We start from the raw sequence: 27,927 nt of genomic DNA, 5'->3' as shown, positions 1-27,927 counted from the left end.
ATTCGTTTTAGGAATTATGTCAGTATCCCAGTAAATAATCAACATCAAATTTAAATTTAATTGTTTAAATTTCATATGTTCAAAATTTTTGATTTTTTCATAATGGTGCAATAATTCTAATAAAAATCGGTAAAAATATTTTTGTAATATAAGTTTTATTGGCCCTAAGAGGCGTTTGAATAAAACAAATAAAAATTAATGATAATACAAACTCCTTTATAACGAACTCAGGACAAATTTGTTCGTAATAAGACGAGTGACCCTTTTGCAGTTTCAAAAATAAAGTAGCATTTTACGAAATTAAAAGAATATGATTTATAAATTTATTCTTTTCAAAACAAATGTAAGTTTTTTTTAACAAAGATAAATATTTTCTTATGATTTCAGTACATAATTTTGAAGTTAGTTATAAAAATGGAAAATTGTACTTGAATCCTCGTTTTATCTCGATTATTACGAATCCTCGTTTTATACAAATAAAATAAATCCCATTAAAAACGAACTGGTAATTCACTATGTATAACATGTATGTTTTTATATATCATCCCTGTTCAAAAAGGGAAATTTTCTCTAGTACACATTTTTAGAGAGTTAAATGTGTTTTAAAATGACATCATCATGAAACAATACTTCCAATTTGAATTTGGTAAACATATATTCCTCTCTTTCAGTCTTTTATAAGAAGTAAACTAGAGCAATAGAAAATGAGAAACAGTTAAAAGCAAAAAATTGGGATATTCATTATTAGGTTTCGAAAAATTTGAATGATAAGGGGAAATTTGTGTTGTAGTCGACTTGAAATAAAAACAACAGAAATAACAGCGAAGTATAAACGAACGAATATATTGCGGGTGAATTAAAAACGTACAATACCGAGTAGAAACCTGGATTTAAAAAAATAAAAAGGAAGTTATAAATTAAAAAAGTAAGCGCTATTAAAAGTTATAAAACACCGGCAAACGCCTCCATATTTTATAAAAAAATATTAATTGTTATTTTCTTTTTATTGGCTTTGTACTAAGCTTGTGTGTGTGTATTTTGTAGTTATGACATAATCGGGCGTCGTCGTTTCTCATGTTCCTAATTAAGATACATAATTTGTACAATGTGAATAAAATATATTAAAAATTGTAATACAATCAAAAAAAAAACTCAAATTTAAGGATGTGTGTTGAGGATTTGACAAGATAATTTAGTGTATGTGATTTAAAATTAGTCATGTATTTGCAACAAATTTAAATGAAAGAAAATGGGCGTTGCTGTAAAAAAAAAAATTAAAAATTTCCTTCGTTTGGAAACTGGTTACATCTCCATAAAATAAATATGATACGTGATGCAATTAAAATTCTTGCAATACAAAATTTATTAATAAATATAAAAATATTTATTTAAAATATTGTAATTTTCATAAAAATTATTTAGTTTTGTATGTTTGTTTCCATTAATATCTGAGATCAGTGTTAACAACCACGTATTTTTAAAACGCTCAAAATAACCGAAATTCTTTCCGTTCATCAATCACCGAAATTATGTTTTAATAAGACTATAGATATGTACATAAAATCGGTCATATACTATGTATTTATTCTATTTTGTTTATGTATGTTGAGCAAACTGGATTTTTAAATAGACTTGTTTGCATCTACATACATTCTTATGTACATACATACATATATATAAAATAGTTGTAACGCATGGATCATACATATCTTTGAACTCTAATGCTTCTCAAAGAATACCATATATAATTTAAAATCTTATGAAATTACCCATATATGTAATTATTATAACAATTTAATAAAATTAGTCTAGGAGATTAAAAATTTTTTAATTGGTTTGTGCAAGGTAAACCGACTACATTAAAATGTGCTATGGGTTTGTGCTTTAATGCTGTTTTTAATTGTCAACATTTATTCTTGCACAGGCGCTCTCTGTATTTCATTTGGCATTTTCAATTCATCTCTTTCTTTTAAAATTTCCTTCATTCAATAGAAATTGAACTGCCTTTGATTGCACTACGTTTGGGCTGTATTAAATGTTTTGTGTGTACGTGTTTTTAAATATTTGTTGTTACACTGAAAAAGGTTTAAAGTGCATTTAATAATAGAATATATTGAAAAATTAAACAATTTAATAGTAAAACCTAAATAAGAAAATTTAAGAGTAAAACCTAAATAAGAAATTAGAGGGTTTTTTAATTTATAATTGCCGCAAAATAAATTTTTGAAGGCCTAAATATTTTAAAATTTACGAGTGTGACAGAGACAGTATTGTTACCCTCAAACGGTAAGTAGAGGCACGCTGTCAAAAAATCTTCCTTTTTACGCACTTGGTTACAATATTTTTTAATAATGGGAAATTTTTCAACATACTAGTTAAAACTACGATAATTGTATTTCATTGTATGTACATTTTTATTAAACTTGATTTTTTTTTATAAAGCTGTTTACCAGTTTATTATAAAATGTATTTTATAAGTAAATAATGAGTTTGAAGAATTGTTAATTCTTTAAAATATAACTCAATTACAAAAAAATATGGAATGAATTCTTTCAAAGCTTTGAGTATGATTTAAAAAATATAATAATTAAATATTTCTAAAACATAAACAAATTTTCTGAAAATATTGTTAGTAAGACTTCTAAATCATAACAAGAACTGTTTTAAGGAAGGTGACTTAAAACAAACTTCAGAACCGTTCAATGGGTATAACGAGTGTCGACTACATAATGTTTCTACAGTATCAGTAACAAGTATAAAAATTTTAAATAAAAATCATTAATGAGTACGAAATATAATCATACTAGACCAGTAGCGGTTGCAAATTTGTACTTAATTTGTACTAATTATTTAAGACAATTTGACAATAATTAGTACACCCCAATTTCTACAAAAATAAAAACAGCTACTCTCGAATTTCCTAAATACTAAAACTAGGTAAGATAAAAAAACCATTTTAAAAAATAGTGGTCACAAATAATAAAACATTTAATTCGTTTTTTACTTTAATTCCGGAATTTTTTAACTTACTCAAATGAGGGTAGGGTAAATATGGACTATCCTAATAAATTTTGGTGGAGGAATTAGCGTCTACTTCAAAGTTATTTATGTAGATTTTAATCGACTCAAAATGTGATTCTGAGCCGATTGTTATACTCTAAAGTGGGTAAATGACCAATATTTTTGGGTGTTACAAACATAAGCACAAACGCATAATACCCTCCCCAATTTACTTTCTTTCAAATTTTAAAGAAACAAACGAATATCACTCAATATTATTTTCCTTCTTGTTTCATATAATTTTGTCTGCTAATTCTAGTTTGGCCTTGAAAGGTATGTTACTTAAATGAATGAATAATAATAAACTACCTATGTGTGTACATCATTATTTGTTTTCAAAGATATACAGTATTGTTCGAAATCGAAGGAACTGTTTTTGGCAAGGTATACAAATAACAATATTTTCTATATTAATTGATTTATAACCTTATTGATTTGTATATTTATAATTACAACAATAAAAGTTTAATTGCACTTCGCTCTGTGTCACAAAAAATAAAATAAAAACTGAATTAACTCTAAAAATAGATGTTCGAAACTTAATTTCGAAATTTTTCCAAATACTACTAATCCATTTAACACCCTTATGGAATGGATTAGTCACAAGTGCAGTTTGTCAACAAACATCTAATTTATTTAAGTAAACCCCATTCCATTCCACGCCATTGTTAGTCTCATATGTGGTTACATCCCAGTATAATAAAGACATAAAAATGCATGGAAAGCAAACATTTACGGTTGTGGTCATATTTTGCCCTTCGAAATCTCCAGACTCAAATCCATTAGGGAATCTTTTAGGGGTATTAAAGCGCAGATTTACAAATCGTCATTTTAAAATCATAGCAGCTGGAGAATATAACAGAAAATATAGGTTTTGTACACATTGCCAAAAAAGATGCTTAGCTTAGGTTTCGAACAATACTGCCAAAAAAGTTGTTTTCTTAGGCTTCGTACAATACTGTATGTACATATAAACATACAAATGATTGTTTATAGATAGATATTCATGCAAAATATGTATTAGCAATTTCTATCATATAATCATGTAAGAAACGTGTTGTCAATTTTAAACTTGCTAAATCTATACGTATACATACATACGTTTGTGTAAAATTTACTGTATGTATGTGAATAAATGTATATTGGACAAAAATAATTAGGTAAAATTTTTATGGACATAGATAGTTAACCAAATCTACAAATTGTCTAATACTTCTGTTCAAAATCAAGGCTATTAAGATATCTAACAGAATCTCCACCCTATTCAAATCTTTGGGATAGTTTTACAATTTTTCAAAATGTTCCGTGTGAAAATGATTTTTATAAATATTTAAAGAATAATAACAATATTTATAGTAATTTATTTTAAACTGTTTTTTTTAATTGTAAATTTATCCCCGACTGAGTGGTTTATAATTATGTATTTTAGTCTAGTGTTGAATTATTTAAACCGATATTGCCGCCAGTAATATACAAATTTTGTGGTTTATTTTGTATTTTTGTTGTTGTTTTTATGCTAAATATAAATATATTATTTTGTTAATACCTTGTTAATCTATAACAAGTGAAAATAATATACATATGTATGTAAAAACATCTTCCGGCTTTTCTAAACTGAATATTTAATGTAAAAATCAACATAGAAATTAACGGAAATATAATTATTTGACAATAACCTACTCATACCCAAAATAAACTACTTTCGTGACGAGATTGTTGGCTCGTTTCTTTTCTTTTTTTTTTATTTTTGTTTATGGTAAAATGTTTTTCTAGACAAAAATTTAATAGAAAACTGTTAAATGGTGACACATAAAATTAAACAAATTCTATAAATACATGTTTGTGTATAAATGCCATTGTTTATGTATAGAAAGTGAATTTATTTACACATTAATACATATAGACACACAAACATACACGTTTGTATAAATATAATAAAGCATACATTTGTTTGTATTTCCACAATCTAAAATCACATACCGAGTAATGTGTGATTATTTATTTTCTTGTAATAGCGACAGAAAATTTAGCATAAAGTGAATAATTGTTAAAAAATCGGTAAAAGTACATTTATAATTGCCCAGTCATTCTGTAATATGTATTTTAATAAAACTTTTATATTATCGTACAAAATATATAACCTAAACAAGCAACGATATTTGAATAAAAGTGTGGTATGTAGTACATACATACATACATAAATATGTATGTTATTTGTTATAGCCTATAACTTATAGGTAATACGCGTAAATCAATTTTCAATAATGACCATCAACTAAAGAAGGAATTATTCTGTACTCTGGAAAAGTTATCTTTGATGTAAAATTTAGGAATGTATTATGTATGATAGGTAATATTCTCGGTGGCAACACTGTAAAAAAGTGTTAGGGTTATTTAAGTGTTTATTTTTTATTTATTTACATGCTGCATAAAATGTAAAAAATGTGGTAATAGTGGTGTTACAGATTCAACTGTACACTTAATGTAGTTTTACTTGATATACTTGTTTTTATTCGTCTTCTTTTTTATTTTTCTCTTAAAGCGTACTCTTTATTTTTTTTCTAAAGTGTACTTTAACTTTTATATTACACATGTACATACATATGTATGTGTATTAAAGTCTTGTCTAAATGTACCATTGTCTACGAAAGCGGCAAAGTTTAGAAATCAATAAAATTGACTTGTGTACATCTAGCCTTGTGACTTCAGTATAGGTAACTGATAGGTCAAATGTATGTTTACGATTATTCTTACTCACAACACTCAATTTCTTATATAAAGAAGAAATATTTATTAATCGGAATATATCACAATTTTTTTATAAAAATTAAAATCAATGATGTCATATATTTTTGTACACACATTGTACCTAAATATGTACATACATACATATGTATGTATGCATAAATATACGTACATTTTTATTAGGGATATATTAACATTTTTAAGATATTTTTAGTAACATTTTTAAGATGAAAATTAAATACAAGAAATACATTTTTAATGGAAAAGTCTCAAACTACAAGTTAAGATAAAAATATGAGTGTTAATATTTTTCCAAAATAAATATATGTACACAGAAACGAAAATAAATAATGTTCATACCTTAATAAAAGCTTTGATTCCAATGCAAAATTTACGAGAAGTGCAACGCTTTTATTTAGATATGATCAAAAGAAAAAACTTAAGTTTTGCACATCTTATACTTAGAGATTAAACCTGTAAAAGCTCTGACATCAGCTTTGGAAAATATTTCCCACGCGATTTTTTAAACATACACCCTAATGCATAAAAATATATCTTTAATGTATGGGTTTACTCTGCGCATGACTTTAATGTATTTCGTTAAAATTTCCTTCTTACATTTTTTCTTGTTTCATCAATATTTTAGGTTTTTAATGATTTATTACTTTATAGATGTATATATGTAAATATCTATCACATTTATATCATAGTTAATGAAATGTTTTAACTTTTTCTTTCATCATTGGTACATATTAGTAAAAAAAACTAATTTCAAAAATGTGTTACGTTGGTTTTAAGCGAGGCGTGGTTAAGTAGTATTTTAGCGAATATTATTGTGTTTATACTCACTTATCGTGCATGATGTTGTCTCAAGTACATTTTAATTTAAATGTATTTGAGTTTGTATATTTACTTTATCATAGAATAAATGAGCCACTTTCAAAAATTAAATTATTTCAATTAATACTACTAGCTTTTTATATTTAATTTAATTAAAATTCCCTGTCTTTGCAAGAGATTACGCATTTTTTGATCTTTAACCTTAAAAAACATTTGATATTGGAATGTAAATAATACCTCAGGAAAATTAGACAAAAATGAAAATTGGCACATAGCTTCTCCTTAGCATCATTAATAAGTCACTGAAAATATCGTTAGCGCTATATTAGGGGTCATAGGATATATACATATGTTTTTAGCTTATTATGCGGCAAATACGCAAACGAAATATACAACATTTGTGGGTTAAGTTAATGACAATAAGATTATACAATTGGAATGAAAAATTACCTACATATGTATGTACAGTAAGAGTATTATATTCGACTGTGCCGAAAACATACTTGTGTCGAATTTCAGCACTTTAATCGTATTTTGAAATGTTAAAATCATTTTCTGAGGGGGACCTTATATGGGGTTTAGAGTTAATTATGGACCGATTCTCAAAAAATTCGGTAGATAGATTTTTCCTCGCAGGAAACTAATCGTATTTTGAAGTGTTAAAGTCATTTTTTGGAGCGGACCATATATGAGGGGTAGGATCATTTATGGAACAATCCTTATAAAATGTTAACAGTGGTGAAACCCCACTTTATATACTATTATGCATATACAACCATATAAATTTAGTGGAATTCGGCGCAGTTTTATTTTTAATTGAAGGAATTATCCAGAGGGGGTGATTTATTCATGACATCATTCTATAATTTGTTGTTACCATATTTATTATTCCAAATTTATAAAGAGAGTAAGTACAAATGTTTGTAAGCAAAATAATATTGACATTTTTTTAAGAAGGGTGTGTGCAGGAACAAAAACAACTGTCACCCCACTATTGAAAATAAAGATCGAAACTGTTTACAGCATAGTTCATTGACATTTTTTATTGTTAGTTCTTATTTTTTCTAATACAAATATTCTCGCGTGCTGCACGTCAAATTTTTAATCAGCAGTTAAAGATTTGTATACATATACATATGTACGTATACGTACATATATTTATATTACGTATATTAACGCCAACCAGTGGGTGTACGATATCACTGTACATAAAAGGAACCGATCTTATAAAATATCCTGAATTATGTCCTTTATTTGTTATTCTGTTCGTATGATAAGATAAAGATCAGTAAAAATAAAACAAAAAAACTTTCAAAAATTATTAAATTTGCACTATTGCATGTTTTATAGATCTTTTGAGACATATAATTGTGATTTGTTTATTTTTTAGATAAATTGAGCGGAAATTATAATAACAATTTCTGTATTTATAAAAAATGTACTGTCTATTCATACGTTCGGAAAGCTGTATATGTATGTATGTACAACTATATTAAAACACAATTCAAATCAGAGTACGAAAATAAACTAAACGATGTGAATAAAACAGAAACAATATTTACATAAATAACCAATACACTTTGCTGATAACAAACATTGATAAAAATTCGTGTATTTTATCAATTCATTTAATTTTAAAATATTGTAATTATTTTTTAACAATTAACCACCAATACAAGTATATATATAACCTGCAATACTGCGAACTACTTCAACAACGGCGAAATAACCAGCCACTAAGAACTATTCGTGAATTTTCAACACAATAGCAATATTATTTACTTGGGGAATTTAATAAAAGGTTGCCATTGTAATTGGCAGATTTTCAGCACATTCAAATATGTTGCTATTTGCCTCTGTTGTTGTTGTAGCAGCGACAGGTGTAAGGTCGGTGTGGCTGGGTTGACAATCCTTGGTTGATGTTCGTTGAACTCCGAGTCGTTCCGGTGCGAAGAACCGATTGTCGTGGGAACGCATTTGCATCTGTAATATAGTTTGACTGGCCTATTAAGGCTTTCATATAACATTGTTTAAATAAATATATAAATAAATAATAAAAACGTCAATAAATTCAAAAATTGCCCCAGAGCCAAAGAGAGCTTGAATCGTATCATAAATAACATAAATCTGAAGAACTTTAACTTAATTTTAATAATAAATAATTATGTAATTTATTTACAGGAAACTTTTAGTAAAGTAATCCATATAATTTCCATACAAATGTTTAAATTTAAAAATGGCAAAATATACATTTCCCCATACGACTTAAATCATATTTTATTGCACAAATATTTTTGAATACCCTGTAACAAATAAACCCCTATTTATATATATCACTAATTCAAAATTTCCCTGTTTCGCTTTCTTATGATATCACATTTTTATGTTATTTCGAGTATGTAAACCTTTTCTCTTTTTTATTTGTATTTAATATTGTTTGTTTCTGAATGTTGAGGTCATACTTTTAGATATATATATACATATATATAGAGTACAATTTTCAATTCCACCCTGTAACCCCTAATGCAATTGTTGGTGTATTTAGTTGTTTTTTTCTCTCTCTCTGTATTATGACTACTCTCTTAATTGTGTTTGTAGAAGACATTTTCGTGCGGTAGTCAGTTGTGATGACGACACTTTTCATATAGACGCCAACAAAGATAGTAACAGGGTGTGTGTTTGTTTGCAGATTCTAATTATTAAATATTTATTAAAAAAACAAAATTACTAAAACTACATTTTATTTTATTTCAGGCTAACATTTTTGTTGTCGTGTCCTGTCTATTAAAGCAATTAATTTTTAAAAAAGATTCAGTTTTCATCGAATAAATATGACTGAAGTCGAACAACCACCGCAGAATGGCATTGATTTGTCAGCGGCTGAAGATGAAGAAAGTAGCAAAGCCCGACCTGCCGATATTGAACAGGTATTGTTAATTTCAAATTAAAATATTTAAAAGTAGACATATTAGTAGATGTGAATATAAAGTTATATTTTAAATATATTTTCATTAGGATATGCGTGAAATGGAGCGTCGTAAGCGCGTTGAAGCTATTATGGGTTCAAAACTCTTCCGTGAAGAATTAGAACGTATTGTTGACTGTGCTCGAGATAGCGGAAATGCAGCAGGAATACTACAACAACTGTCTGATATAGTTGGTGTGCCATCGTCCCGTGTTGGTAGCGTCTTTAAGACTTCTACCTGCATGTTGCCCATTAATGACATACGTGGTGTAGAGTCAATGGGCTATGCAAAAGGTGAAAAAATTTTGCGTTGCAAATTGGCTGCAACTTTTCGCTTGTTAGATTTATATGGATGGACCCAAGGTTTAGGTGCTCAGATTACTGCACGTCTTAAAGTTGACCAGGAATATTTTTTGGTCAATCCTTTTGGATTGTTGTACCACGAGATAACTGCTTCATCGCTTAACAAAGTTGATATGCAAGGAAATATTGTTGAACAAGGCACTACAAATTTTGGTGTCAATAAGAGTCGTAAGTTATAATATTATTTTGAGATACGAATATTCAAGAATATTAATATTTATTTTGATTGCCTTTAAGATTTTGTACTTCATTCTGCGGTACACGCTGCACGACCAGATATTCGTTGCGCTATCTATATTGGCTGCAGCCCAGTGGTAGCTATATCGTCTTTAAAAACCGGTTTACTGCCTTTGACTAAGGATGCGTGTGTTTTGGGCGAATTAACAACTTATTCATACACTGGTTACCTTCATGACGAAGAAGAACGTAATAAATTGGTTAGGAATTTGGGCCCCAACTCAAAGGTTATGCTCTTGACCAATCACGGTGCCTTGTGCTGTGGAGAAACAATTGAAGAAGCATTTTTTGCTGCCTGTCACATTGTTCAGGCTTGTGAAACTCAACTTAAATTACTGCCAGTTGGTTTGGATAATCTGGTTTTGATTCCCGAGGAATCACGTAAAATAATTTACGATCAATCGAGACGTCCTCCAGAGGACTTAGAAAAGAAATTTGCTGCAGCGACAATAACTGATTCCAACAAGTCAGAAGAAGAGAAGAAGGAAGGTGTTGAAACTACAACAAAAGTAATAGGTCAAGCACCTAAATGGCGTGTGGGCGGTGCTGAGTTCGAGGCTTTAATGCGTATGCTTGATAATGCTGGCTATCGCACAGGCTATATTTATCGACATCCTTTGATAAAATCCGATCCACCTAAACCTAAAAATGACGTTGAGTTACCACCTGCAGTATCATCTTTGGGTTATTTATTAGAAGAGGAAGAACTTTTCCGTCAAGGGTAGGTTGTTTAACAAACTTAAAATATTGTTTATTTTTTTAATTTCTGTTTTATTTTAAAATATTTCAGTATCTGGAAAAAAGGCGACTTGCGCAAAGGTGGAGATCGTAGCCGTTGGCTTAATTCACCAAATGTATATCAAAAAGTCGAAGTGTTGGAAACAGGCACTCCAGACCCCAAAAAGATAACCAAGGTAGAAATTATTACATTTGAAGATAATCCACAAACAGAAAATCAAAATTAAGATAAAGTATTCAATCAAAAACAATGAAACACATTTATTTGGTGGTTTATATAACTTTTTAAAACTATTTATATCAATCAATTTATTCAATCATCACCATTAAACATTCCTTTAAAAGCACAAACATTTAGTTAAATTTCTTAATTTCAGTGAAAGCTCTGCGTTCGTTAGTCCAAGTAATTTTACAAATAAAAATTTATTTTTCTTTGGCTTTTACTTTGATTTGTTTGAATTAAGAAACAACACAAACTGACTAAATATTTGAATACATAATATGATATACAATTAAAAAAGTTGTTTCCTATTCATATACATACATATATTAAAATGTCATTCCAATTTATATAAGTAATCATTTATAATATACAGATATATTAATGCTTTGTGTGTCTCGTATACCATAAAATATTTATAATAGTAATAGTCCTTGATATTCAATAAAGTATCGAAATTAAATTGCTTTTTAAATAGATAAAAATCAAACATAACTATTTTAATTTTAAATAATTTTGTGCCTAAAATATTAATATGGTAGGTTTACAGTCGTTTTTTTAACTTAAGAACTTGTTTATTCGAAGATAAATGGGAAAGAGAAAGAAAAATGTTTCGAAATTGAAAAAAAAAAATAATAATAATAAGAAAAACAAAATGTATCCAAACCTTTTGCACTATTATGCTATATTTGAAGAATTATAAACATTCCTAAATATCAAATACATAATTTGACCGAGGCGACAATTTTTCATTATTAGTATAAATTTTTTGTTTCTAATTGGCTTTTAGTGCTGAGGCTATACTCTAATTGATCAAATGTTCGCTTGTATCTTCATAACATAAAAAATATTCTATAGGTTTGTTTCTACATTTAAATAAAAAATAGACACTGAAACAAACTTCTTTGACATCGAATAAAGATCAGCCCTACTCAGTCGTAATTTATTGCATGCATATGTGTTTGCATTATTTTTATTGGCATGACAAATTTTATTTATTTTTTTTATCAAAATTTTCTCGCATTAAATAATTTTTTACGATTAAAATTTTATTATTTTAGGCACAAAATTATACATTTTTGTTTGTTTGATTTTCATTTTCACTGTATGTAAAATAATGACTAACATTGTCGCTAATTCTATAAAAAATAAAATCTATGTATATGATTGTTATTCTAAAATATAAACAAATTGATAATTTTTAACACTTTCGCCATTTATTAAATCTCAACTATTCAAAAAATAAACAAAAAGTAGTAATTAACTAACTCATGCAATTATATATGTGGATTGTATTTAAGTACGTTATTATATCGACCTATTCTTTTGAATTGTAAACTATTTTTTTTTTTTTTTTTTTTTTTTGTATAAACCCGAATCTATTGGTTTGGATGAAACTAAGCAAAACATTTCTTTCTCTTTCCATTTTAATTTTCGTACGCAACGTCGTTGGTTCATATATTTGAATGGTTGTACATAATAAAACTTAAACGGATTTTTAAAATGTATAAAAAAATAGTGGGTTGCTGAAGGTTCGCCGACTCATTCAACACCTGTGCGCATTGACGATCCATTACAATTTGTGCCAGTCAATACGAATCCTAAGGAATTTAAAAGAGTTCAACAACAGGTATATTACATAAAAAGGTCATGATTTCATTCATTTGAAAATGTTTGTTCTATTTAAGATTAAGGATAATCGTCGTGCCGATAAAATATCAGCAGGTCCTCAGTCACATATTCTAGAAGGTGTTACATGGGATGAGGCAAACCGTATTAAAGATGCTACTGTTAGTTCAGCCGGTGATCATGTTGTTTTAATGGGCGCTGCATCAAAAGGCATTATACAGCGTGGCTTTCAACATAATGCAACTGTATACAAAGCTCCGTATGCTAAAAATCCATTTGATAATGTAACTGATGACGAATTAAATGAATACAAGCGTACCGTGGAACGTAAGAAGAAAAGTATTCATGGTGAATGTAAGTTAAAAATTTAATTTGAAAACGTTTGTAAATTATTATTTACTTGAATATTTATTTTAGACACTGATACCGATTTCTCTGAATCCGAAGCATTAAGTTCATTACAAACATCAGGCGCACAGCAACAAACTAAACAAACTACAACTACCACAACCACTACAACTGCCGCCGTTAGTCAATCAGAACCAGAAGATATTTCAGGTAAGAACAATTTATAAAAAAAAAACATTGAAAATCTTCTTATATTTTTTAATAAATTTATTTTTTAAACATAGAACACCATGTTATGAGAATACAAACCGAACAGGCCCCAGTTCCCAGTCAACCAGAAGTAGTTTTGAGCGATGGTAAGTCTGCGTTTTCTATATTATTAAAAAATCCAAATTTTTGCACTTGTTTTGTTTAATTTGAATTTATTTCAAAATGTGTCTTGTCTCAAAACTTTGTTTTTTACGTTGTTTAAATTTTAATAATTGGCGATTTAAATTAAGTTTTGATCTTATTATATATATTTATTTTTATTTTTTTTTGTTTTTTATATCCTTTTAATTTTTTTATCCACAAAATTTACACTAGTTGATAATAACAATGTAAAGACCGACAATTTCTTAATCGTAGTTTTTAGAAATGAGCATTTTTTATGCATCTTTGATATGCTTTCTATAATATTTTTATAGAATCTAAAGGTTTTTTTAAGCTAAATTTTTACAACGCTATTTTTTCACAGAACCAATTTGTTGTACAGCGTGTATTAAAAGATAATTGTTAAAAGATAGCCTACACTTCTACTAGTCATCAGTTAATTCTTCTCTCCAGTCTTCAGAAACTTTACTATTTATTTTCCAATATTGTAGTCAAACGCACTTATAGTTTTACAAATTTCAAAAACAGCTGCAGTTTTTATTTATTTACTTTTGATCTTTTTTTCTTCACTGAGCGTACCAAAGAAATAATTTTAATTTTTTATTTAATAACAGATTATAAGATTTAAAAATATTTCATTTATACATTTAATTTAAGAAACGGTAAGCATTTAGAGTTATATTCATAACGAAAAACATCTTTTTTCTAAGGCCTTACATTTTCATTAACGAATGTTGTCATAAGACACCAATTAAGTCTTTCTTGCAAAATGCAAAAGAAGTGGGAAATGCTCGTGGTCCATTGATAATAAACTGGTTAATTTTTTGATGAAACGTAATTGATTTAAGCATTAGCGGGTATGGGATGGGTTGGTATTTAGAAAAACAGTTTGCTTTTGGTGATTCTTATGTGAATTTTCCTGTTGCAGTTTATTAATTTTTGAAGATATTACGAATTATTGAATAATGATTAAATATATTTTTTTTGCGTGAAATGAATAAAAACAATTTTTATTAACAAAATTCAGAGTAAAAACACACATTATTTTTAAAAATTCTTTAAACAGTCAGTCAACTTGTTTTTCCCCTTCTCTTCTTAAGCAATCTTTTATAATGTAAAATATTTTTAATAAACATTGTTTAAAATGCACGTTTCCTTTAAATCCTAAGAGAATACAAAATTATAGTGAAATATTACAATTTCTATTGTAGAGTTACATGAGCGAATTAGATGAAATTTTTCACGGTTTTATATATGACAGATAGGCATATGCATTTAAAACGCATTATATTTAAAACGTATTAAAGAAATCAGAAATTGACCAATTTCAAAAAATATTTTTGCTGAGATATTATATTAAATACGTACTACAGATTATAGATATGCTGATGTTTACATCTAGTTATTATGATTTCGTTATGAATATAGCCGTAAGATTTTAAATTTTTTTTTTTTTTTAATTTGGCATCGCTTTTTTTAAATAACACAATTGTCTAAATTTCTAAATATAAAATCATTTTGTATACCTCCCTTTTTATTTCCTAACACACATTTTAGCCCGCTCTAAAAAGAAAAAGTAAATTGGCGAATTAGTTTTAGATTTTAATTTTTTATATTTAAAATTATAAAGAAGAGCACATAAAAAAGGAATAAGTTTATTTTCCTTGTAAAAGATTTGACCGACAAACAATCTGAGGATATTTTAGGCTTAGGAAAGAAAATAAAACAATCAAAATATCAAATCAACTATTACATTTCTTCTACAATTCAATCTTATTGAAATTGTTAAAAAATGCATATTTAAAGTGAGGTGAGTTAATCTTTCATATTTGATCTTTAAATATTAAGTAGATCAAACGAAAATACACTCTTTTTACATTTTTCATAGTTTTCATTTTTGTTTGTGTAATCAATAAATCATTTAGTTTTCGTTGATTTTTACTTTCTTTTTTAAAGGTCCTCACTTTTAATTCATTTAACATTTAATTGTAAGATAATTACGAAAATCAACTATTCTGCAGTAAAATTATTAGAGTTCGACCGAAATATCTTCATGTATAAAATATACTTATTTAAATCACTATCAACATTTGTTTCGTGCATACATACATACAAACATACCTCAAGTCGAATATTTGTTCGTCGTATTACAAATAGCTCTTTTTTTATAAAAGCATTTTCAATTATTAATTGTTGCTTATCGTTTCTGAAGCGGCGTATGCCTAGTTTTTAATTAGACATAGATTTTCGAAAATCATTTAAACTCATTTTGACTATTATAAAAGGCATGCTCCTTAAATATTTTCAAAAGTGAATTTTATTGCGTACTTCGAAATGCATGTCATGTGTTCGAAAAAATTCATTAATTTTTTCGGTTTTTAAAAAAAAAGAACAGAGTATGTATGTATATAGTTGTATTTTTGTCTTTTTTGTTTTATTTTTTTTATTTGACATTAAATTCAAATAGCAAATAATCATGTTCACACCAAAAAATAATTGCCAAAATTTTCCAATAAATATATAGATACAGACATATTTATATATTTGCACAAAAAATTATTATTACAAGTTATCACTTTAGAACGTTCTTATTTGTTTCGACATTATTTGTCGTTACATAAATCATTTTAAATTAAAAAACACTTTCAAAAGTGATGATTACTTAGGTGTGAACGTATGAAGCTCATGTCTTTTGTATCTTTTAAGTAGATATTTTTACTGCTGCAGCTGCTAAACTTTAACAAACATTTTAGAACTCCTTTAATAATAAGACATTAATAGAACTCTTATATGTATTTATTTCCAAACTACAAATCATGTATTTGTGTATATTATTTAAAAAACCAATATCAATTGTTTAATTATATTTAATTTGTTTATTTTTGCCATCATCAAATTGTGTTCGTTATAGCATCTCTAAGTTTTATAAATGGTGAACGATCCCACACTGCTACAAATCGTAAACCACCAACAGGTCGAGGTAACGAATTTATCGTTTACTATGATAAAAGATAAAACTTAAAAATAACATTTGTTTACCCTTCTAACGATGTATACATAACAATATACATACATACCTGCATACACACATTATATATTTTCATATCATTTTGTAAATAGTAAAATTCATCGTTCACTTTAATATTGACGTACGTTTTGTACGTCATATAAAACCGATGTACATCTCTAACCACATTGCAAAATATTCTCAATCCAAATAGTATTAATATAAAATAATATTAATAATATAATAATAAATCATAGTTATTGACATGTTTTATGCTGGTCTATTTGAAATTAGGTCATATTTTAATCCTGCAGAATAAATATTAAGTTCATTATAGCAAATGGAAAGTTAAACATCTTATTTGTTTGAAAAAGGTCACGGTTATATACATACATATGAATTTAAAAATAATTTTATCTGAGGATTTACATATATTATATGTATTGCGATTTTTGACATCTTATTTAATTTAACAATTTAAATCAATTGTAATAATGTTATAAAATGTTTACATCAATTTGTATGCTTTTCGTAGATATTCAATATTTTATGAAACCATATCAAACGCCACAATACTCTAACATCCATGAATCATTACATTTAACGAGCAATTCATCATCAATAAACCACTATCAAACAGCCATAGAAGATGAGGGAGCTGGTAAAGAAGAAGACGCAAAATCGTTCTCAAATCATTATCAAGAAATTAGTTTAAAATTGCAAAATAATCAAAATTCAAAACTATTGAATGCATTGAACAATGATTTATTTTTCCAAAACCAAAAAGATATTGTTAACACATATACACCCACTTACACTTTGACTCAATCACACTCTCATAAAGACAAAGGTAATGGTAATCTTAATCTAGAAAATATGTCCATATATGATTCTCCTCATCAATATATATCGAGGGCTCTTGATAAATTTGGTGACACATCGTTTTACACATCTTGTGGGATCAAAAGCGATGGTTATTCAACTACAAATGATAAATATCTAGAACTTATTGAAAAACATTTCCAAATTTGTTGTACTCCCAAAATATGTGATAAAATATTTGAATCTGTCCTGAAGTCTAAAAGTATAAGTAATGAATTTGTTTTAAAGAGTGATCATAACTTAATGGCAGACGTACCTCACAATAATTGTGATGTTTCATACAGGGGCAGAACTGCAACAATTCCTTGTTCTAAATTAAAATCACCTTTTCGCACAGTGTCTCATTTTGGATACAATTCACCAATGCGAGAACCCAAACCAGACCATAAACACCTATTATTTAATCCAGAATATGTTCAGAAATATGTTCCTTTACGAAGATCAGTATCCTATGAAGAGATTTTTTCATCACCGCGTTATCTTAATCTTTGTGAATATTGTTTTGAACTAGTTGTCCGTTTAAAACCAGAACTAATGAAATATAAAACAAAATTGCATAATTTGACAAAACATAAATCCTCATTTTTGAAATCGGTCTCTGGTCAAAACGATTTAGCGCGCATTACGGCAAATACTGTTAGCCACGATTTATCTGAAAAGGATTCTTATATAACAGACCTTAATGAATCCTTTTCTATATTTTCCTTCCAAAAAGATTCGGTTGGCGAAGAGGAAGATGAAATAGGTTCTAAAAGAAATGTTGATGATGTATTATCAGCCACGACAAATTCTTTATTTAAAGAAAAAATAGCACCACGTATGATGTACTCAGAACTACAATATAATACTGTAAGTCCTCAATTTAGTTTACGAGAATTTGAAGCTTACGATATAAATACATCCCAAGATGAGTGTGTGGATTATGATCTTAATAATAATGGTGTCAATTCTAATAACAGCAATTATATGGATAATCTTACAAATCATATCAAAATCAAAGATAACAGGGAATGTTTCGAAAATACAGTTAAAATTCATACTTTTTTAGGAAAATCGCAAAAGTTAATGAGCCGTGAGGAGCGTTCACGACGTAAATTAGAATTTCAGGAATTGTGGGAAGACCATGTAAGTTTTGCCGAAAATCGAGAAAATATTATAGATAGTATGCCTAAAATGGATACGCCAAAAAATCTTAAGAAAAATGTTGCTATTAGCATCAAAGGACATGTATTAAATAATGGAAGCTCGGCATATTCACATTCAAACGATTTAAAAGTATATCAGCAAGAATTACATGAATTTGTTAAAGAGTGTCCATCAACTATATCGACATTTAATTCATCATTTTTTAACTGTGGCTGTATGGAGATTTTAGATAACGATGTTGCACCTTTGAAAGATCATAGAGCTGAATGCTTTAAAATTTCTGCAAATGACTACCAATTTGAAGATATAAACCAATTATTACCTGAACTTAAACATCTACAATATAAATGTAGTATTTTGAATATTAAAAATGATGTATCGCAAGTGTCCAAAGTGACGAAAAGTCCAGAAACAACTTTAAACGATTCTGAAAATGGTTTACATTTTGCCAATAATGACATTGATAATGCAGATAAATTTTCACCACTAGAACGCACAATTTTAGAAAAAATTAATACCAATGATTTATGCAAAAGTGAAGAAATTTTTGGTAAAATAGAAAATACCATTCGTAATAAGTTAAATCCATCTATGCTTGAATTGATAATTAAAGAACAAGCCACCTTACATTTGCAAAAAAATGAAAATAAAATAGAAAAACTGAATTCACCAAAGAGTAAATCTCTTATGCGATCATGTTCTTTTACTCCACTTAGGTTTAATTCTTCGACACCAAAGTGTAAATTAAACAAAACAACTATAGTTAACAATATGCCCGCATCTATTAGCCCTCTTATTAAAAATTCAAATATGACTAAACATAAAAATAGAAAATGTCGAAACTTTATTTTGGAAAATATTCGCAGTGTTTCTGTTCCTCGACAAATTCCACCAATCAAACGTTTACAAAGTAATTTTGATACAAAAATTGGAAAAGGAATTCTTCTACATGAACAGAACACATCATACATACATTCTCCTAAAAAACGCAAGAGCGGGCCATCAGCGGTCTATACCTTTCAGTCAAAACTAGTAAACGGTTCTCCAAGATTCTGGATAAGCATGCCGCAAATATCAACAAAAGTTTCACTAACCCCTTCAACATCAGGCATTAAAACATCCGCTGCTACACCAAAGGACAAACACTCAAATTCAATAAATAGTACTTTAGCAGTCACTCGAATAAATAGTGGAGTTGCGACTAATGTCGATGCGGAGATCAATGCTTTGGGCGAAGAAATACAACAAATACAGCCCCGTTTAGAAAAATATAAACGCAAATTAGATGACTTTGGCAGTCGTGTTACCGAATGCGTTAATAACATAAACGAGTGCGTAACCACTCAAGAGGATATTAACAATGTTCGACAAAAATTTAAAGATTGCATAGAGTTACATCAATACACTGAGGAAATTGTGTGTCGTATGCAGACTTTCTCATTATCTGAAACAGAAGATTAGCCATGTGATGGAAACAAATTTTACATATTTATTCATTACATTATACCATACTTACATCTATAATATAGTTAAAATTTAAAAAATGTAAGGTAAACGTAAAAATAAAAGAATCACGAGGGAGCGTACACGACGAATTGGAAATGCTATTATACCATTACCTTACACCTAACTCACAACTACTATTACACTAAACACATTTATTTATAATGTCGCAAACATAATTGGATATATTTAAAGCATTTAATGTGTATCCTTAACTAAAAATCAAAATCTTATCTTTTATGATTGATTGATTAAAATGAATTTATTATTAAAAAATATCTTGAATTACTATTATTTATGTAAATATTGCAATTTTAACGTATAACATTCAATATTTCGAAAATTTACATATATTATTATATATGGGAAATATTGAGTTTATATTTTTATTTTTTAATTAAATACAAAATACTATACTACTTTTTATTTTACTTGTTCGTGTGTCATTTATTGTTTAGTAGTTTGTAGTAAAGTGTTACGTCTTTCATGTTTTAATTATATTGAAAATGTATAAACGCACAAACACCACATACATACACACACAAACAATTATTTTCAATTTTATTTTTTCAACTTAGATTCCACACAAAGTAACAAAACCTTAACTCTATCTATAAGTTTGCCAAAGTATTACAAAATTTGTGAACATTTTGATAAGTTGAAAGAGAAGAATTTATCAAAAAAATATTCATTTTTATATAATCAATCATGGTGGTCTTCTTATACATTAAAAGGATCCCAAACGTTATTGTATATGATTCATAAAATAGAAATTTATCCTCATTACACATATCCAATAATTCCACATGGTGTTGTTGGACCAAGTGCTGGAAATGAAGTGCAAAATATAATTAATGGTTTAAATGTGATGATGATAAGAGAAGATGATCAAATAATCGATGATAAAACAAAATTAGATGCAACAAATTTGTTACCACCTTATCGTACAGTGTCACATTATGGATTTAATTATCCTTCGACCTACATACCAAATATTTCCATGCACCCTGTATGTTCTATAACACCAGTGAATTTGCAAAGACAAAAAGTAATTGCGTTCATTAAGCGATTGAATTTAGAAGCTAACACTCATGAACAACAATTGAGTTATTCCAACAAGACTGCTGGGTCTATAAATGTGGAAAACGATACGAAAACGGGAAAAGAAGCAAATATTTATGAAAACACAAAATCTTGTGAAGATAAAACTGATGTAGCTGGATCGTTTATTTCGGTTGCAGAAATACAATTGAATACAGCAAAAGAAAAAAATCGTTCGAAGGAAATTACAAATCATCAACATACTCATTCACGTTTCCGTAATCGTTCAAACCATCATATTAATCAGGGAGATTTGCAGTCAAACCAATTTCCATCGCTACTTTCAATTAGCGGAACCTACCCAGCTGCAACACATTCACATATTGGCGATGCTGAAAATGATCACTTTACAACTGATTCTGGAGATAATTCCTCAAATTTCGAATTACAATCGACACGTAAAACAACACACGACAACTTATATCGTACATATTTGCAAAGAAACTTTATTCCAGAAGTAATTAACTCACATCAGTCTATCATGGATTTCGATATAGGAGATGACGAACACGATCCGCATAAACCTGAGAGTGAACAACGGTCGCATAATAATATAAAAGATTCTTCGAAATACATTAGGAATGATGACAATAAACATGTTACATTAACATTAAACTCCCTGAAACGAAGAGCTTCATCGTTTCGTGATAAAAATGATAAAACTAAAACCCATGATAAACCACTCTTAGCTCGAACTTCGTTTAAAAAACAATTATCTGATGCAAATTCATCATGTGATTCTTCTACAGCCTCAACAGCCATTGAGATCCATATTAACGTCAATATACGCAACAGTGACTGCGTTAAAAATTTACAAAACCACGAGCAGGAATTTAAAACAAAATTAGAAAAGGTCATCGATGATGAAATAAATTTGATCACTCAAGAACTCGCCACATCTTCTCAATGTGAAAAAGAAATGAAGAACATTACCGCATTTCATTTAAATCCATCGCATAGATGCTTATCTGCTCCAGAGTCCGTGTTTCTATATGGTCGAGACCAATCTTGTATCGAAGCTGATCGCCATTCTCTATTTAACTTAAATGAATCGGCTGTGACAACTCCGTTGCATCCACCTTCAGCATTATCTTCTAATCTTTATACCATGAGATATCGTCAAACTCTAGCAATGCTCGAACATGAATTGGAAATTTTGCTAAATAGTATAATACGAAATATGTGTGATTGTAAGACAAAAATATCTCAAATATCAGAAGACATACGCACAGCAACTTTACATGTCGGTTCATTAAACCCTAAAACTTCCAATAAAGAACGAGAGAATTAAATATTTTTATTTGAAATGAGCTCTTATTAGATTTTTTCACAAATTTATCCGAATATATTTTTATGTTGTTTTTTGTTTTGTTTGAAAGCCTTATTTTTCTTTTCATTAAATAAAGAGTTTACTTTTCAGAACTACCTGTTACCGTTTTTTAAAATCGTATGTCATGTTTTGAATGTAATACATTTTATGAATCGGTTCTTTTTTTTCAAACCCAATTTTACTCACATACCAATAAAATACGACGGAGCATAAAAAGCTCCATTCAAATAACATATGGAAGTAGGGTTGAGTACCATTTACAAAGCGATTTTACAAAGAGCCACTAAACTTCAATGCGTTGCCAGCTTCAAAATAAGTGAATGTTTTTAGTTTAGAAATGGCTCAAATCACCAAAAAACTCATTCGATGAATATTATAAATGATTAAAAAGTTAATTATAAAATGTCTATGTTATGTTTTAAAAACGTACAGTTATTACATCATTTTGGCAACTGGCAACGAAATATTTATTTCATATGCGTATTCCATCGGGTAGTTTTGGAGAAAATTCAATTAAACCACAAAATAAGGTTATTTCTATTATTTTTTTAACCTTTTATGTATTTTTTGCTAAAGTAAATGTTTGGGTAAAAAAAATAAATACAATAACAAATCATAATTTTTTAAACTATGTATGTATAAATACTTTAAGGTGTATATATCGTAAAGTCAGTGCGGTTAATAATTTTAAAAATAGTTTTCTTAATTATTTCAAAGCATATACCCGCTTAAATATTGTCAACAATGTAAGTAGTCAATTTTCGATTTTTATAAATACATAGTATCTATAACATATATATGTTCATATACCGCTCATTTGCGACAATAAAATATGCATACGTAGGTTGAGATATGACATTGCCATGATTTTTGGATCTCCGCACCGGAAAGACCTTTTTATTTTTTTAATGTATCAAATTTTGTTGTTTACCCTAGTAAAAAGTCAATAAAAGCGCAATCTCATTCTTGCGTGTTGCATTTAATCTATACTTCTAAAGTATCTATTTTTAAAAGCAAATTAATTTGTAAACAATATACATATGTATATGTACATTTAAATTAAAATTTCCCAATTTTTATTTTTGACCAATTCTTTTAGGATATTCCATTGATATGAAGATCTCCAAAATATCTTTCATTTCTTATACGTATTACTTTTTCCGAAACTTTGATCATATTATCAATATGAATTGATTGGTTTTAAATGAAAGAATTGTCTATCTACAACTTGAATCACTTGGTTTTTAACAAAGAGAGATTTGGTGCGGAAGTTTTTGTCGAAATTATATCGCGAAATAAAAATGTATTTAAAATAATTAGTAATAACGCTAATGTACATACATACATATTTATTTTCTTCGACGTCAGAGGGGTTTATCTGTTCATAATCACCTCTATTTTGCATTTCGATTACGGTTTCGCATTCAGTTACGCAACGATCGAAAATTGGTATCACAATAAAAAACGGAATCGTAAGAAAAAAGAAGCAATTTCATTTTATATCAATCCTTTTCGAGTGTGTGTATTCAGCTTTTCGATCGTAACTATGTTTTTGTAAGTTGTTATTGTAGTGACGGAACTTCGAATCGAAATGCAGAATAGAGAATATGATATGAACTGTTTACTAACTGTCTACATGTGTTCCCCGACTACAGAACATTTCCCATATGTGATAAATTGGTAATAATTTGGAATAAGTAGTGTCTTATGTAGAACTGTGACGTATGTATACATTTCTTGTCGCAAATGAACGGTGTGTTGAATTTAAAAAAGTATTACTGTTGTATTTGACAATTTTTTTTATATATTATCTATGATAGAGGACTCTTCAATATTTTTTTTGTAATTTATAAACTAATGTATGTATGTAACTCTAGATTTGATCTTGTACTACAACTTTCGTAAATCCAATAACTTTGTGACCTTTATTTTTAAAATTATCACATATGATTGGAAAGGAAAGTCTTTTAGATAATTATGTCATATTTCATATTTACCAATTTAATGATTTGAATTGGTCTATTAGTGATCTTGATAAATATATGAAAAACATATTTTCAAAAAATATTGGTCACGATTTCATTATGTAGTCATTCATCTCAAATATTATGTAGATTATTTCATATAGTTTAAATCATAAGTACTTATACAGAACTATTGTACATTATTATGTTTTGTTAATTTGCATGTTATACATTTTGTTTTTAATTTTCACAATGGACAGCATGGTTTTGTTTTTATTTTCATATTTTCATTTTTCATGTGTATAATTTGAATTAACACTCTTCAATTTTTAATATTTTTATGTAAATTGAACGTTTAATAATTTTTGTAAATTTATTATTTTTGTAGGAGAGAACGTACAAAATGGTGATCACTCGGAAGCCCATTTGAGCACTTTTTCGCATAGCAGTAAAGAGGTAAGACACTAACAAATCATATTTAATCATTTTTTTAGTCAATGAAATTTCTAAGTGAATTTTTAATGGCGAGTCTGAACGTATGTACCTTCACACCAAATATTTGAATTGTTTCAGTTATTTGATTACAACAAATAATTATAAATATGCAGTATAATTTTCTAACAACCACAAAAAATAATAAAGTGTTTTTTTATTGAGAATTTAACACTGTTGTTTGGAATCATCGTCAACTTAAACATAAGTTTTTACTGCCTTTCATAACAAACTTATTTGTGTACATATCGCTCATTTCCTAATAGACTGGTATAATTCATACTCAGGACTATAAAACATGCGTCGTACACTACTTTAGTGGGGAGGGTATACTGGGTTTGTGCTGATGTTTGTAACGCACAATAATAATGGTCCTATACCCACCTTAAAGTATACCAATTTTCTGAGTCGATTTAGGTACATGCCGCAATTTTTAAGATAATTCAATAAAACTTGGCACATGATATTCTATTGTCCAAGGCACGAAGCCTATTGAAAATGGTTAAGATTGGTCCGTTATTTCACCTAGTCCCTATTCAACTGAACCCCCGAGAAGGACTTGTAAATCGTGTAATTAAATTACAGGTCGAAATTTTGGAGATAATTCAATAAAATTTTGTCACATGATCTTTTATGGTGCCGTAGACGAAGTCTATTGAAAATGGTTAACATCGGTCCTTTATTTTAAACAAAAATAAGTGGCTTAAGTATATTTGAGGCAAGGTACAATTCAACTTAAAAGCTTTATTATAAAAACTAAATCACATTTTATTCTTGTAACTGGTGTAGGGTATTATATGGTCGGCCTCGCCCGATTATAATTTCTTACTTGTTTTTTTTACTGTTATCATTTTCTAACCTAATCATTTCATGTTTTCATTATTGTGTACTAACAAAACCACAAACGATATTCTCATTGCAAATTCCTATTACGGTTTCAGGATATTTCTACGGACGGTTCACCCAAGAAAGACAAAAAGAAGAAGAAGGGCCTTAGAACACCATCATTTTTAAAGAAGAAGAAGGAGAAAAAGAAGGCTGAAGCCTAAACTACTTTTGAATTGGAGAAGCACGATATTTTTAAGTGAAAGATAAAACTGATCATTAGAAAGAGTAATAATAGAAGAAAAAAGTAAAATGAAGAAAAAAAATAACAAAAGAAAAATAAAAAATTGATTATCCATCGAGATAAATTTATTTATTAAGGTCATAAATGTGCAAATTAATTTTGTTATTTTTATTTACAAACTACCAAGTGCAAGCTAAATATTGAAAAAATAAGAGGCATTTTAAGAAAAAAAATTAAAGAAACAGTGCAGTTCGAATTGTTATTATTAATTATTTCTTTTATCTTAATGACGGAATGATATGAAAACTTTAATACATATAACATTTTTTATAAATAAATTTCAAAATTAGGACTAAAAATTAAAAACCATTAAATTAAATATTAAATCATACAAGTATGTATAGAAAATAAATTTATATTTATACCTTAAATTTTACAGAAAACATTTATGTATTTAATTAAAATAGAAATTAATATAAAAAATTTGTAAAACACAAAAGAAAATGTATAGAATATTTAAAAATATATATACATTAGGCTTCATTTCAAAAAAAATGTTTCCCGTTTTTGTGATATCACAACTTTTTAGAGGGTTTTTGTATCAGCAATTACTATCCTGTAATAAGTTTTTCAAAATTCCAACTCCAACAATTTAAGTGACATTTTTTACAGAGCAGAAACTGCAGAATTTATAGAAAATCATGCTTTAATAATTTATTGATTAATCCAAAAACTTTCATACAAGGTATGATATCACAATTTCAAAAATATTGTGTGAAACCTAAAATTCATATGTATGTAGGGTTTTGACTATACATACATATATGTGTATGTATTTTAAGGTCAATTTTTAGCATGTTGCTTATTGGTAAACCACATATTAAATGTGTAAGTTTTAAACAGTTTTAAATCAAGCCTTAATTTATATAAAAAAAGTTCACTTTAGCTCTTCATAGAAATTACAAAATTCAACCGATATACAACTTGTTGCTATTGACCTATTATTTTATAATAAACATAAAAACATGTTACACCGATCAAATTTTTAAGGTTTTCAAAATGACAAATACTTGAAACAACCTTGTGCCGGTATACACAGGGATACTTTTGATATTATGTGAGAGATACATCGAAAGTTTCATCAAAAAGTTTCCCAGTGTGAACTGCTACTTTTTGTTAAGTAAATTATTTAAATTTCACTTATGTATTTTATTATATTTTATTGAAAAAAGTGACAAATTCAATATTTTAAATTACATACATATATACATATTTATTATTACAATATTAATTGGTAATATCTACGATTTTAATTATTTGTTTTTGATTTTAGTTTTAAAATACTCTTGGCAACTACACGTAATAATATACATAAATAAATATATATATTTTTTTGTTTATTAATATTTTTAGATCATACACTAATATATACATATGTACTTTGATTAAGGCTTTGTGTATGTATATGTATGTAGGAAATCTAACATTGTATTAAATTTACAACAAATATACACATACAAAATTCACTAAACACAATTTATAAAATATGATTATTTTCCTTTTTTTATTATTATTTTGAAATTATATTTTGTTTATTATTTCTCTTAGATAACCATCATCATTATGCAAAGGTGAAAAATATAAAAAAATAAAAATAAAAACAAATATATACTGCCATAGCATGTAAAAACAAAAATTAAATGCATACATACTAGTAATACTTACTATACATACATATTTACAAACGGAAAATAGACATTCATTACTATTTTTACTATTCAAATAAATGGATGTAAAAATAGCACCTAAGCCAGATATACATATATTTAAAATTCACATTAAATAATTTGAAAAATAAAAAAATTTAAATAACTGCTTTTTATTATTAATAAAAACCAAAATGCAAAATTTATGTC

The 27,927-nt window shown here is 27.6% G+C and overlaps 1 protein-coding gene across 9 annotated transcripts; it reads left to right on the top strand.

The window, feature by feature from the left end:
* Positions 1-673: 673 nt before the first annotated feature.
* On the top strand, positions 674-27,023 carry LOC111682383 (protein hu-li tai shao). Of its 9 annotated transcripts, none has more exons than XM_023444324.2 (12): positions 674-925; positions 9,400-9,572; positions 9,661-10,141; positions 10,211-10,931; positions 11,001-11,124; positions 12,688-12,798; positions 12,857-13,151; positions 13,215-13,355; positions 13,430-13,501; positions 16,429-16,497; positions 24,839-24,906; positions 25,884-27,023. In XM_023444324.2, exons 2-12 carry the CDS (start codon positions 9,477-9,479, stop codon positions 25,989-25,991), a joined length of 2,286 nt encoding a protein of 761 aa, XP_023300092.1. In that variant the 5' UTR covers positions 674-925; positions 9,400-9,476; the 3' UTR covers positions 25,992-27,023. The 9 variants fall into 9 exon arrangements, with proteins under 9 accessions (XP_023300092.1, XP_023300091.1, XP_023300094.1 ...); XM_023444323.2 differs by having other exon boundaries at positions 25,878-27,023; XM_023444326.2 differs by lacking the exon at positions 16,429-16,497.
* Positions 27,024-27,927: the final 904 nt, after the last annotated feature.

This window comes from Lucilia cuprina, chromosome 6, assembly GCF_022045245.1.
Source record: "Lucilia cuprina isolate Lc7/37 chromosome 6, ASM2204524v1, whole genome shotgun sequence".
Taxonomy (NCBI): domain Eukaryota; kingdom Metazoa; phylum Arthropoda; class Insecta; order Diptera; family Calliphoridae; genus Lucilia; species Lucilia cuprina.
The sequence above is the reverse complement of the archived record's forward strand: the minus strand, read 5'-3'. Positions and strand labels throughout refer to the sequence as shown.